The sequence below is a fragment of the Nycticebus coucang genome, chromosome 19 (genome assembly GCF_027406575.1).
Source record: "Nycticebus coucang isolate mNycCou1 chromosome 19, mNycCou1.pri, whole genome shotgun sequence".
NCBI lineage: Eukaryota > Metazoa > Chordata > Mammalia > Primates > Lorisidae > Nycticebus > Nycticebus coucang.
In genome coordinates this window covers 57874601-57887432 of record NC_069798.1, presented here as the reverse complement: position 1 = coordinate 57887432, position 12832 = coordinate 57874601, and the positions used below count along the sequence as shown (strand labels likewise).

General features: G+C 38.3%; 2 protein-coding genes across 9 annotated transcripts in view; one reads left to right on the top strand and one right to left on the bottom strand.

The window, feature by feature from the left end:
• The window catches only part of RELCH (RAB11 binding and LisH domain, coiled-coil and HEAT repeat containing), a 117013-nt gene extending 107644 nt beyond the window's left edge, over window positions 1-9369 (bottom strand). For all 7 annotated transcript variants that reach the window (XR_008375969.1, XM_053571455.1, XM_053571456.1 and 4 more), the window contains exon 1: window positions 8607-9369. Coding sequence is in view for 6 of the 7 variants with exons in the window: in XM_053571455.1 (XP_053427430.1) it covers window positions 8607-9135 (529 nt within the window). In the remaining variant the exon portion in view is untranslated. The remainder of the gene's footprint in view (window positions 1-8606) is intronic.
• Window positions 9370-9599: 230 nt separating this feature from the next.
• The window catches only part of PIGN (phosphatidylinositol glycan anchor biosynthesis class N), a 111509-nt gene continuing 108276 nt past the window's right edge, over window positions 9600-12832 (top strand). For both annotated transcript variants that reach the window (XM_053571633.1, XM_053571632.1), the window contains exon 1: window positions 9600-9765. The gene's annotated coding sequence lies outside the window, so the exon portion shown is untranslated. The remainder of the gene's footprint in view (window positions 9766-12832) is intronic.

The following is a 12832-nucleotide window of genomic DNA, read 5'->3' as shown; positions in this document are numbered from 1 at the left end:
TGGCAACATGCATTAACTTAAAAAAAATAAGTTCCAAATAAAGACAAGTCTTTTTTAGTTATAAAAGGAACTATTACCTACAAAGAAACCAGTAAGAAGAAATTAGATTTAAAACTTACATGAATGCAATTAAAGAAATCTCTAAAATGTGGGTAAAAATGTCCTTTTCACTATGTTGCCCTAGGCAGAGTGCCAGGTGTCACAGCTCACAGCAACGTCCAAGTCTTGGGCTTAGGCAATTCTCTTGCCTCAGCCTTCCAAGTAGTTGGGACTATAGGCACCCGCCACAACGCCCAGTTTTTTTTTGTTGCAGTTTGGCTGGGGCCAGGTTTGAACCTACCACCCTCGGTATATGCACCCTACCCACTGAGCCACAGGTGCCACCCAACAATGTCTTAATAAACATAAAATATAACTCATTAATGGTATGGTAGCAGAGTTTATTGAACTAGCACAAAGTCCTAATAGAGTTTGGCTTTTAATATTTGTTATACAATTACACAGACTTACTGCCAATGACTTAATAAATATCAACTCAGCTGATGCTCACCTGAGGGGCAGTGCTACAAAGTACTAGCATCCTCATTTTACAGATGAACAAAGATAGGCACAGAGACATTAAGCAATTTTTCCAAAATCACAGGGTAAAAAAATGGCAGAAACAAGATCCAAGCCAGGTAGTTTGATTTCAAAGTCTCTGCTCTTAACCCACTATTCTATGCTGCTTTTTGCTTTAAAATCAGTAGAATTCCCTAGTCTTATTTTTGCTTGCTATTCAAATAGAAACACTCATAAGAAATTTCTCATGCAAATTTCAAACAGATACATTTAAAGTTTATAAACTTTTTTTAGTTAAAAATGTGATTCAAGCAGTATGGAAAAGTATGGTAGCACTCATTTTAATTAGGATACCATATATTTATCAGTACAGTTTAACCCTATGAATTGCCTTGTTAGATAATACGTATCTTTCTCAACCTTTCATCATTAGCAAACCTGATCTAGAATTTCTTCAGTGCTTCATATTTTTATTTCATAAAAGAATCACAAAGTGGCTTGGCGCTTGCAGCTCAGTGAGTAGGGCGCCAACCACATACACTGAAGCTAGTGGGTTTGAGCCCGGCCTGGGTGATTTATCCAACCTGAAAGAGCTGGTAAGTGGTAGAGAAAGAACTGAAGATCAGACATTGGTACTGTAAGTCCAGTGGTCTTCAAATAATAGGTTGAGTTCAAAATTATAGTTGGTATAGAACAGCACAGACCTACTATTGCTTTATAAGTTATACACATTTCCATAGCTACTTTGATAAAACCCATATTAACATGAGATATTTGTCAAGTATCTTGCAATAATCCAAACCTATCAGTTCCTAGGGTATTCTTGATCCTGCTATAATCTAGTGTCACCTTTTGCTGAATCTTGGTAAATACCATTGTTATATTCAATTGTACAGGATATTTGTTTCTCAGAAATCTTTGAGGATTCTACTTATAAGGAAAATTAACCAATTTATACTTGTTCAGATTTTCCTATATAGATTTCCTTAGTGTGTAAGGAAACTGCATGTACTGTATGAGGTTTGACAATTAAGTTCACAAACTTACCACACTGCGTGCTGACATTGGCAGTACTATACAGATAATTCGGTAAGGGCTTGGTGCTCTGAGCACAGTGGTTACGGTGCCAGCCACATACCCTGAGGCTGGGGGCTTCAAAACTGGTCTGGGCCTGCTAAACAACAATGATAACTGCAACAAAAAATAGCCGGGTGTTGTGGTGGGCACTTGTAGTCCCAGCTACTTGGGTGGCTGAGGCAAAAGAATTGCTTAAGAAGTCCAAGAGTTTGAGGTTGCTGTGAGTGCTGACACCATGGCCCTCTACCAAGGTCGACATAGTGAGACTGTCTCAAAAACAAAAACAACAACAAAAAAACAATTTGGTAAGGTTTCATAAGCTTAATATATCAGCATCTCACAGTTGTGTTCATGTCAACATGTGGTGGTGATAATTGTTGCTGAGTGGCATTAGTAATTGTTGTAGCATGTTTTTGTGTGCCATCTTCAATGTTTGGGATAAGCACAATGGACAAACATTAAATTTTTTGTTAAACTTGGCAAGAGTGGAAGTGAAATCAGGGACATGTTAGTACAAGTTTATGGGAATAAAGCCATAAAGAAAACGGCAGTGTATAAATGGATTAAACATTTTTCTGAGGGGAGAGAAAGCAACATTGATGAAGAGAGGTCAGGGTGGCCAGAAACAAGCAGAACTGATGAAAACATTGCAAAAATGTGTCAAATTGTGGATCAAAATCATTGGCTGGTTGTGAGAAGCATAGCAAACCAAGTGAACATTCATAAACAGGAAAATTTTATCTAAAAATCTTGGCCAACAACTCATGACTCTTGCATCATGATAATGTACTAGATCACATGGCACTGGTCTGTGAGGGAGTTTTTAGCCACTAAACAAATAACCAACTGTATTGGAATACTGATGAGGGAGAGTGGCCCCCAGTGACGTTTTTCTTTACCCAAAGATAACATGGCATTCAGGACATCAAGGGTAATAGGACAAAAGCTTTAAAGGCTATTTTAGAAAAAGAGTTTCAAAATTGCTTTGAAATGTGCATTGGCACTGGTATTGGTGCATAATATAGAAGTACGTCTAAGGTGGCCATACTGATATTTAGAAATGAGGTATGTAGCACTTTTTCTTAGGACCAATTTGTGAACCTAATTGTCAGTCCTCATATATATGAAGTTGGAGAGCTATCACTGTCCCTCCAGTACAGATCCAATAAATTGTTGCCAGCAACCACTTTTAGAAGTTAACTGCAACACTGAAACAAATACTCATGTAAGAGAGCTGAAGTAGATCAACACCAAACTAAAGCAACCCCTCATCCCCTTCTAGGCAGAGGCACTACATTCAAAGTACAGCTGAACAGTCAAGCATCATTTACTCAAACAATTATCAACAAGGCTGTTTTTAGCAGAACTAATCTAAAAATCACAGTTCAGAGTCAAACATCATAGTATTTATAGGAAGAAGTAGGTAAGAGCAGGGAGCTTCATGTTTGTTCCCAGATGATGTTTTAAACAAGGAAAAATGTAGTTATTATCTTTCCTTCACCATTTCGCTCACTTTTTTCCTTTCCATACTTAGAACAAAGAGTATAAATATAGCTAAATAATAAATTTAATAATATAAATAATTATTTATTTAAATTTTCACCTATTCCGGAGGATCAAACACAAGGGCCATTTCATTTCTACAATCAACAAAAAATTTTCTATGGCAAAATGTTTACATTGTAAAACATTATTTTTATAGGAATGAAAAAGCACCAAACTCACATGCAAAATTACTAAATTGAACCATACATGACTGTCCCTTGATTAGCTGCCTTATAATTCTTTCATGGTAGTCTTACCTCTCCATCAGGGCATAAATTAAAGGACATGCATTGAACTTTTGGATCCCTGCAATCCTTAACTTATCACATTGTTTAATAAATATATCAATGTAAAAATATGGAATACCAATTATATTCAAATTACCGTGCTAGGCAAAGACTATCTGACTAAATTGTCACAGGAATTAATAATAATTTTGGAACTGAAAAGGCACAGACAAGAAAAATTAACAGCTATATAATAGATATATTTAGAAATTTCAATGGTTCAGGCAATAGTAGAAAGTCTCATTCAATTAAAAATAGTGAATCTAATAAATTTTAGAAATACTCTGTTGTTATTTTCTGTTTCAGAAAGCTGAGGAAACACTAAACCCAATCCCAATCTAACAGAAGGTAACTACTTCATAGAGAGGAAGAGACGAGAACTTTGGAAGAAAGCAATTATGATATCTTAGTATTGGTGAGACTAAGAAAGGAACACTGAGCATACTGAGATAAGTACCCTTAAATAGTACTGAGAATAGATTAAAAAAAGAAAAAGATGATTCAGGAAAGCACCAAACTCACATGCAAAATCATTAAATTGAACCATACATGATTGTCCCCTGATTAGCTGCCTTGTAAAAATTTGAAGGCATGTAAATACAAATAAATTTATCACTGAAAGGCATAAATCACTTGCCCTTCCCATTTGACCATATACTACCTCTGTTGTTTGAAGAGCTAGGTTCACCCAAGAAATTATGGCCTAGTTTTGATAGAGCCCTAACACTTCAAGCAGAACCACCATTCCTCTGGCTATTCATACAATTTGTTCAGTGTTAATCAATGTCATTGACACAATTTTTATCTTTGCAATCTAACTGGAAAACAAAACAGTTACTGCATAGGAGCTATTCTGGCTCAACTGGCAAAAATAGAGGAGAGAGACACACACATACACAGCACACACAATATACATAATTCCAGCAAGTAATATTAAATACAAAGGATCCCCTTAGTTCATCAAATAAAACTAGTAAGAACATCTCAATGATGTTATAGGAATTTATCCGACACCAAGACTTCCTTAGAATATTTGTTAAAAGTAATTTTCTTCCATAAGTAGATGTTTCTTTTCTGAAAAATCAAAGCTATATATTCTTTTTATAATTGAATGTTTTATAAATATGGATTACTCTTCTAGTCAGTAACCAAGATTAAATATAGTATGAATACTTCTTAAAATATATTTAAAAGGTGCTGCTATACTATAGTATTAACTTAGGTCATCAGTTTTAAGGAAAAATTCACCAAATCTAAAATTACAAAGTTAATCATAAAATTGTTTTAAAACATCATTAAACTACTTTTGATTATACATTTAATGTTCTGAGGTATTCTTCAGAATTTTCAGAACATACACACCCAAATCAAAATATATCCAAAACAAACTAATATTTTATATAATCCTTACAACTAATCTTTGTACTGTTTATAATCAAGCAATAAGTGCTTACTGAGTATTATAAAATCAGACCTATGTAGTAACAACCAACATGCTAGAATTGAATATAGAGGACCTTTAGAAGTAGGCTGTAGCTCAGTCCCAGAGAATATAAGAGAATATGATTTGTGTGCTCTGGAGTTTACTCAAAATCTTCAGAACCATGGTACTATCCACAGTTTTACAGAAATATTTTAGCATGTATCTATTTTCTGATTCAGTTAAGACATTTATAGGATTTGATATTTTGACATACACAATGTCAGTTAAGATTTATAGGAATTGATATTTTTGACATACACAATGCATTTGTACTCTGCATGTTTATGGGAGGGATTATTTAAGGAATATTTCTTCTCTCTTTTATGATACCTTCATTAAGATATAGTTCCTGTCATCATAGACCTAACTGAACAAGCTAAAACTATAAAACTTCTAGAAGAAAACACAATAGAAAAAAAAGTTTGCAATCCTGAGTTGGCAAATATTTATCATATAGGATATAAGGAACATAAATCGTTTAAGAAACTTCTCCAACTGGACTTGCTGAAAATAAAAACTTTTCTTCACAAGGCAATATGCTGTTAAGAAAATAGAAAGGTAAAGTAGACAGGAGATAGTATTTGCAAAATGCCATTTGATAAAGGACTTCAATGTAGAAGATGTAAAGAACTCCTGTAACTCAGTAATGAGACAAAACAAACAAAAAACCCAATTAAAAAGCGGGCAAAAGATGTGAACAGACACTTCACAAATATATAAATAGCAAAAGGCAGAGGAAAAAGAGGTCAGCATTACTAGTCATCACGGAAATGAAAATTAAAGCCACAATGAGATACCACGACACTTTCACTAGAATGACTAAAAGAGCCTGAAAATATCAAATATTTAGGGGTATGTGTAGAAACTGGAATTCTCTTACATTGGTGGTAAAAACTTTAAAACTATGGAAAACGATTTGGCAGTTTCTTATGAACGTAAATATATACACTACATGATCCCGCAATTCTATTTTAAAGTATTAACCCCCAAATGAAAACATTTCATACAAAATTTGTACAAACACATTGATGGCAGCTTTGTTCATAGCAGTTCCAAACTGGAAAAAACACAAATGTCTAATAAAAGATGAAAGAATAAAACCCAAAAAGGAAAGACTTAGTAGCACACACACACAAAAGGTATGGATTTCAAAAATATGCTGAGTAAAAGACAGACACACAAAAAGTATATGCTCCATGATTTCCATTTATACGAAATTTTATAAGAGGTGAATCTTATCTATAGAAGTGGTTCTCAACAGGGGATATTTCACCCTTCTCTTCCCCAGGCAATGCTGGAGACATTTTTCATTGTCATAACTGGGGTGGCATGGAGTGGGGGTGATTGGTACCGGCATCTGGTGGGTAAAGGATAGGGATGGTATTAAACATTGCATAATGCACAGAACAGCAGCCATGGCAAGGAATTGTCAGGCCCAAAATGCCAACAGTGCCCAAGCCCAGGTGGAGATAATACTGTTCTAAGTGATAACATGTCTATATGGGAGTGAGAATATTGAGTGCAAAGAGTGAAGAAATTCTGGGCATAATAAAAATGTTCTATATTTGTAACTGGTAGTGACTAATTTGTCCAAATTCATGAAACTGTAACACTTAAAACGGGTGCATACTATTGTATGCAAATGTTATGTCTAAGTTGATGGTAAAAAAATAGAGCTTGTCAAATAACATAAAAACATATTAATAACAGTTTATTCCAATCTTTGCTTTTAAAATATATGCATAGAAAAGGGAGGAAAGGCAAATATCACTGATGTGATTATGGGTAATGTCTATTTCCCCCTTTACTGTTCATTTGCTTTGTATTAACTAAAAATAAAGTAACTTTCGCATGTATGCACACGCATACAAACACACATATATCTCCTGTACCTAAATGAGAATAATAGAAAAGGACAGGTGCACATGAATATTTAATTGTGATTTTTGATCACAGGACTTAAGTTATTTCAGGAAACTAAAAAAATGTATAATGCAAAGGCTTTTGGAAGTAACTTCTTACTCTAAAACACTGCTAAAATACTTAACGAGCTTAAATTATAATTTTTTTCAATAAAATGTTTATAAAGGGGAACTTTCAATATAAACAGTAATAGTATAAGGTCATGATAAAGCGGGCTGAAAAGATAAGGCAATTCCTTAAAACTAAATGAATAGTTATGAAATAAGGAACAACCTATTTCCTTGTGTTAATACAGTTGAAAGCACAGCAAATACAACTCAGTTATGTTTTAACAATAGTCCAGGGACTATGCAAAGTATGAGGAATTTACTGTAAAGATGTTTCTGAAAAACTATCCAGAAACATGATACTGTCAACAAATCAAACTAAAAGGCTAAAAGGCTATGATGTATGTTTGAAAGTGTACGGGAAAGAAACAAGCAACTGGGAGAGTGGAGAGAGCAGTTTACAAAGTTGAATTTGAGCTAAAGCTTGTAAAGTGAAAATCATTAGATAATTTAGATTCTCTTTCAAAAAAGCCACAACTTTGTACATTGCTCTTTGTCACATTTTATAAGTCGTAAGAGGTCAGCAATGAGAAAATCTCTTCCTGAAAAAGATTATCCTACATACTGAGTAAGAAGTTATATCTATTGAGGAAATCTAAGAGGGAAATGTGCTTAAGAGTTACCCTGATAAAAAATGCACTCTTTGCACTTCTACTTTGTCTAAGTTTGGCAATTTAAGTCTCTGGCACCATTCAAAAGTAAAGACACACACATCAATTAGTCTACAGTATTAAAGTTTGACATTACAATTTGTTAATATAGAATTAACATACGAGGTCAAATTCTAGTTGGCCTCAGATAACACACTAAACATCTCAGACATTAGTGAGGGGAAATCTAAAATGCTTCCCAAACCATAAGAAATGCTTATAAATACAGTACATAATGAATGGGGTGGGCGATTACACTATGCTGCTAAAAATGTTTATAACAAGAGAAAAAAGTAAACCATCTTATGCAGAGGAAAAGCCTGCAGGGTGGTACGATGGTGAGACAGACTTCAGTCAGAACCTGCCTACACTGCTCCTTGGATTTCTTGTCATTTTGAACACAACTGAGAATTAAGGCACTGAAAGTTAATTACATGCACTTTATTTAAATAGAACACATTTTATGTAGCAGAAAACCCAATTTTGGGATAAGAAAGTCATCTCCAAAACAAAGGGTCTTCAGTACATCTGAGTTTGCGGAAAGAGCAGCATTTTCTAGTCTTTCTCCTGAGAACAAGAATTACTGGGGGGTAATTTAAGAAACACCACTTCCTGGTAGTGTGATTTAGGTAACTGGAGAAAAAGGGAAAATGCTTAAAGCAATAAACCCGTTTACAAGGGAGTCTTCTGGAGTTCTACAATAGCCAATAAGCCAGAAACTCTTGCTATTTTATAGATACCGACACCGACACAGGAGCCAAGAACCAGGAGCAAGTGCAACACTAGCCAAGGGTTGGAAGTAGAAGTCACCACGGGATTCTCTTGCTTTCACCGCAAAAGACACCATCCCAGCCCCGAACTCTCGTTCCCCGAAAGGTCCCTATACTTAGTACCACTCAGAAATAGCCCTCGGCCGCCCGTAACTCCTTACAATCCCAACAACTCTGCTGGAGTGTGACAGGCTGCGTCCACTTACTAAGCTGTCCTCCACCCGACGTCGTACTCGGTTCCCGACCTCCAAGGCCTCCAACGCCAGCTGCTCCAGGGACCCCTGGCGCCCCCATCCCTGGTGGGGTCCCACTCTGCCTCTCGAAGTTGCCTGGATTGGAGAAGTAGTCGCGCAGCCGAGGCAGCTCGCGGCCGCTCTCTAATAGCTCGGTGTGCAGCTCCAGGGCGGTCAGCAAGTATTGATCGCGCAACAGCTGAGCCGCGATGGCATCAATTGACAATCGGGCCGGGGTCTCTCCAGTGCTCCCCAGGGCCACCGCACCAGCCGACGCCTCCCCAGGGAGCCCCGTCCGTGCACTGCATCCTACGGCCACGGCATCCTGTGGCGATAAGGAGCCCGCAGAGCCAGGATCTAAGCCGCCTCCAGCACCCAGCCGAAGTACTGCCCGCCGCTCCTCTGTCGCCACTACCTCGTCCTCGTCCTCGTCTGAATCACTAAGGAAGGGATTCACGCCGCCGCCACCACTGCCACTACCTCCAGGCGCCATCGCCGCCATCTTATCCTGTCAGGAGTGTGGGCGCCTCCCTGACTAGCTCTGACAGGCCGCAGTCTGAATCCCTCCTAAGCCGCAGTGAAGGCTTAGCGCACCTCTACAGCCCGGACCTGACCGCGTCCCTCCTCCACACCTGGAGACCAGGCGTACGCTCGGAGGCAGGAGGTCCGGACGCAGCAGCACCTGCTGCCTCAGCTGCTGCTGCACCAGCAGCCGGGCTCTGCAGGCGTCTTCCTGGTCTCCAATCTCGCGAGAATAGGTGAGTGCCCCGCCCCCTTCTGCCTCAGCCCCGCCTATTCTCAGTTCCAGAGAGCAAAGATTGAAGGCCGCTCTCTCACTCAAACGCAAAACCCCGCCCACAACTCCTCTATTATTGGCCAGAGGAGAAGGGCGGGGACTGGAGTTGTCGGGGGCGAGGACAGACCGCCAAATTATCGCGAGAGCAGCCGCCGGTAGGTGTTGGGACTTACTGTGGTGGAGAAGCGGTTGTGGCGGTGGTTTTAGGGAAACCCTCCTGGCTGTTGTTTCGAGGAGCAGGGAGAACTCTGCTCGAAAGCTTTAGTGACACTGGGGCCTGCGTTCGCGTTGAGGAGCCCTCGTTCCGGAGATCAGGCCTGACCCGATAAGTCCCAGGTAAAGTTCAGGGACCGGTGCGCAGAGGTGTGGCGGCACCCGGACCTGAACCAGATCTCTCACCCACGGACGCGCTGCCCCCTCAGTGCGCTTCGCTTTTTCTTGCTGTTTGCTGCCAGTGGGTGACATTTCCTCCGCAGGTGTAGCAAGTGCCCAGTGCAGTGGTCAGAATGTGACAGCCTTTCCTTTTTTTCTGCCATGTGCCTGCTCATTTCGGAGGCCCACCGGCTGCACCAGCCTCTTGGACCTCAGAGCGCCTCCTCGCGTCCTGGAATTAGACCCGTGCGGGGGCGGGGGCGGCAGGCGGGGACATTAAACGGAAAATGGAGCGCAGAGGTTTGGATTTGCTGGGGTATGCGAACACCGTCGCCTTGGACAACAAACTATTAGGTGTTCAATAAACATTTAAGGTTTACACAACAGGGTTTCTTCAACATGTCAAATGCTGACCAACCAGTAGCGAGATAGTAAAGTTAAGCCTAGGGAGGTTGGAGGACCCGGTCAAATAACTGCACCAGTAAGTGTTCCAAGGAGACACCGGTATTTCGCTTATGTCCAAAGCTATTCTTTTACCACTGTGCCTTGCAACCTTTCTGAGTCGTTCATTTAGTCTAGATTCAAGGTTTTTATTGTGGAACTTAAGAATTTTAAAAGTTGGGTACTTTAGAATTTTGATTTATTAGATGTGAACACATAAAGTAAGCATACTTCTAAGTTTAGGAGATCAACTTTATCTTTTATGTCATTCCTTAATTTACGCTCTGCGGTGGTAAAGGGACTATTTTACATGCAACACTATTAGATTACTGTTCTTGACAGGTCTTATTTTTCTTCACTTGCACATTGCCTCTGCTACCCCTTTTAGATTTCCTTTTTTACTATACAGCTTCCAATAGGCAGTAGTAATTATGAGTGTTAGGTAAGTGACATATTACGTTGAAGCGGTAAAGTATCTCCTTTAATGCTGTGGAAAAATTAAAATAGAGCATTCTTATATAACCCTAGATCAGGTTATTGGTTTCCGAGTAAAGGTATGCCAACAGGTAAGAGTAGGCTTTAATTTCAGCTTACTCAGGCTCTGTGAATGAAAATTTTCATTCGAATGAGCTTTTGAGTTTTTTAATTTTGTTTTCGGTACAAAGTTTTTTTTTTTTTAAATGTCAGTACCAAATATTTAAAATATTTTTTATGGGATATCAGCTCTTCATATTTTAATGGTAAATGTTTTCTGTGCCGTATATTAAAGAAAAACATGAAGAAAAAACTCACTCAATATTCGGAAAACAGTATCCTGTACATATTTCTTAGAAAAAGGAATTGCTGATCCTTATTTTAATTGAGCTTGCCAAAGAAACTAAAAATGGAACTATTCTGCAATAGAAAAATAGAGGATTAATGAATGGCATGGGAGGGCATGATTGGAAATGGCTTGTTTGAGCATTTTGGGTTCCTAAAGAGGATTGTGCTTATCAGAAAAGCCTACGTTCAAATCCCAGTTCTACCAATTATTTTTTGAGACCTTGAAAAAGCTACTTATCTTCTTTCAGCCTCCCTTGCGTTCATCTGTCAAAGATGATTTTGAAAGTATACAGAATTGTGAATGTTCCTGTCCCAGTGCCTGGTGCACAGTAAATGTTGTTACTATGATCAGTTATTAATTAAATATTAGTATGTATCAAGAACATTTGATAGGTTTTTAAAAACAAAACAAATATCAAATTTTAGCAGCTAAAGCCTGAAAAAGCAATTAAGTCAGAAGGGCTGAAAGGGAGGAGCTTTAATTTAGGGGCTGAGTTCTAAAATGCAAGTTGAAAATGGATTTAAAATGTTTTCCTTAGGGCAGCGCCTGTGGCTCAGCCTGTAAGGCGCCGGCCCCATATACGAAGGTGGCGGGTTCAAACCCGGCCCCGGCCAAACTGCAACAAAAAAATAGCCGGGTGTTGTGGCGAGCGCCTGTCGTCCCAACTGCTCGGGAGGCTGAGGCAAGAGAATCGCTTAAGCCCAGGAGTTGGAGGTTGCTGTGAGCTGTGTGAGGCCATGGCACTCTACCGAGGGCCATAAAGTGAGACTCTGTCTCTACAAAAAAAAAAAAAAAAAATGTTTTCCTTAGTAGAGTTATAAGGAGTTGGATATAGAAGTTCTTCCATGACTGATTTCCTATGTAAGTGTAGTTTCCTGCTTCTGCTTTCTATCCCAAAGTCATGGACTTGTGTGTGTGATCTTGTAAATCCATAACAAATCAACTTTCCAGTTTTTCCAGTAGGTACTTTCTCCCCACCACAATACATAGAGGTTTATTATCAACCTTTGGATAGTAAAAATGTGTAAGAACTAGCACACCCTAGAATATTAGTAATTGCTGATCTCTCCTTGTCATAAGTCATCATTAATCGTGTTGGGAAACTTACTTTCTCCTTAGCAAGATTTTCATTAATTTAGGCCTTCACAGCTAATGTAAAGGATCTAAATAATGATAGTCTAGTTAGAGTTTGTAACTCTAGCAATGAAAATGTAAAAGATGTTTTTTCTCCCCAAGCACGTCAGTCATTTCAAAAATTATTTTTGGCTTTGATAGTCTTAAAATAACCACAAGTAACATTGCAGTTTTGGCAATGTCTAATGTTTTATTGTTTTTCAGAGCATGGTTAGGGTTCCACGGGTATAAACTAGATAACCTTTTCTGGTGCATGGATACATTTTTTAAAAATTTTGATAGTTATGCATTTATTTTGGAGGTTTTCAAACAATTCAAGCTTGGCAAACAAAGGTTTCTTTTTCAGTAAGTTTGAATAAAATGTGACCTTTTAAAAAAAGTAAATACTAAGTAATAATACTGCTTAATATACAGGTGCTTAGCAATAATAAAATAAGTAATTTGTAAATGTTGGTTTGAAATCACTGCAGTTTTATGTATAGTAAGTTACTTTAGCATAAAAAGTGGTTTTTACGGTTTGTTTTTAAGTATTTTGAATCTTCATAGGTCTCGTTCCAGAGCAACAAAAATTAAAGAAAGACAGCCTCTATAGGTGGCTATAGTGCATGTTGCATTTACCTTTGAAATAATAAT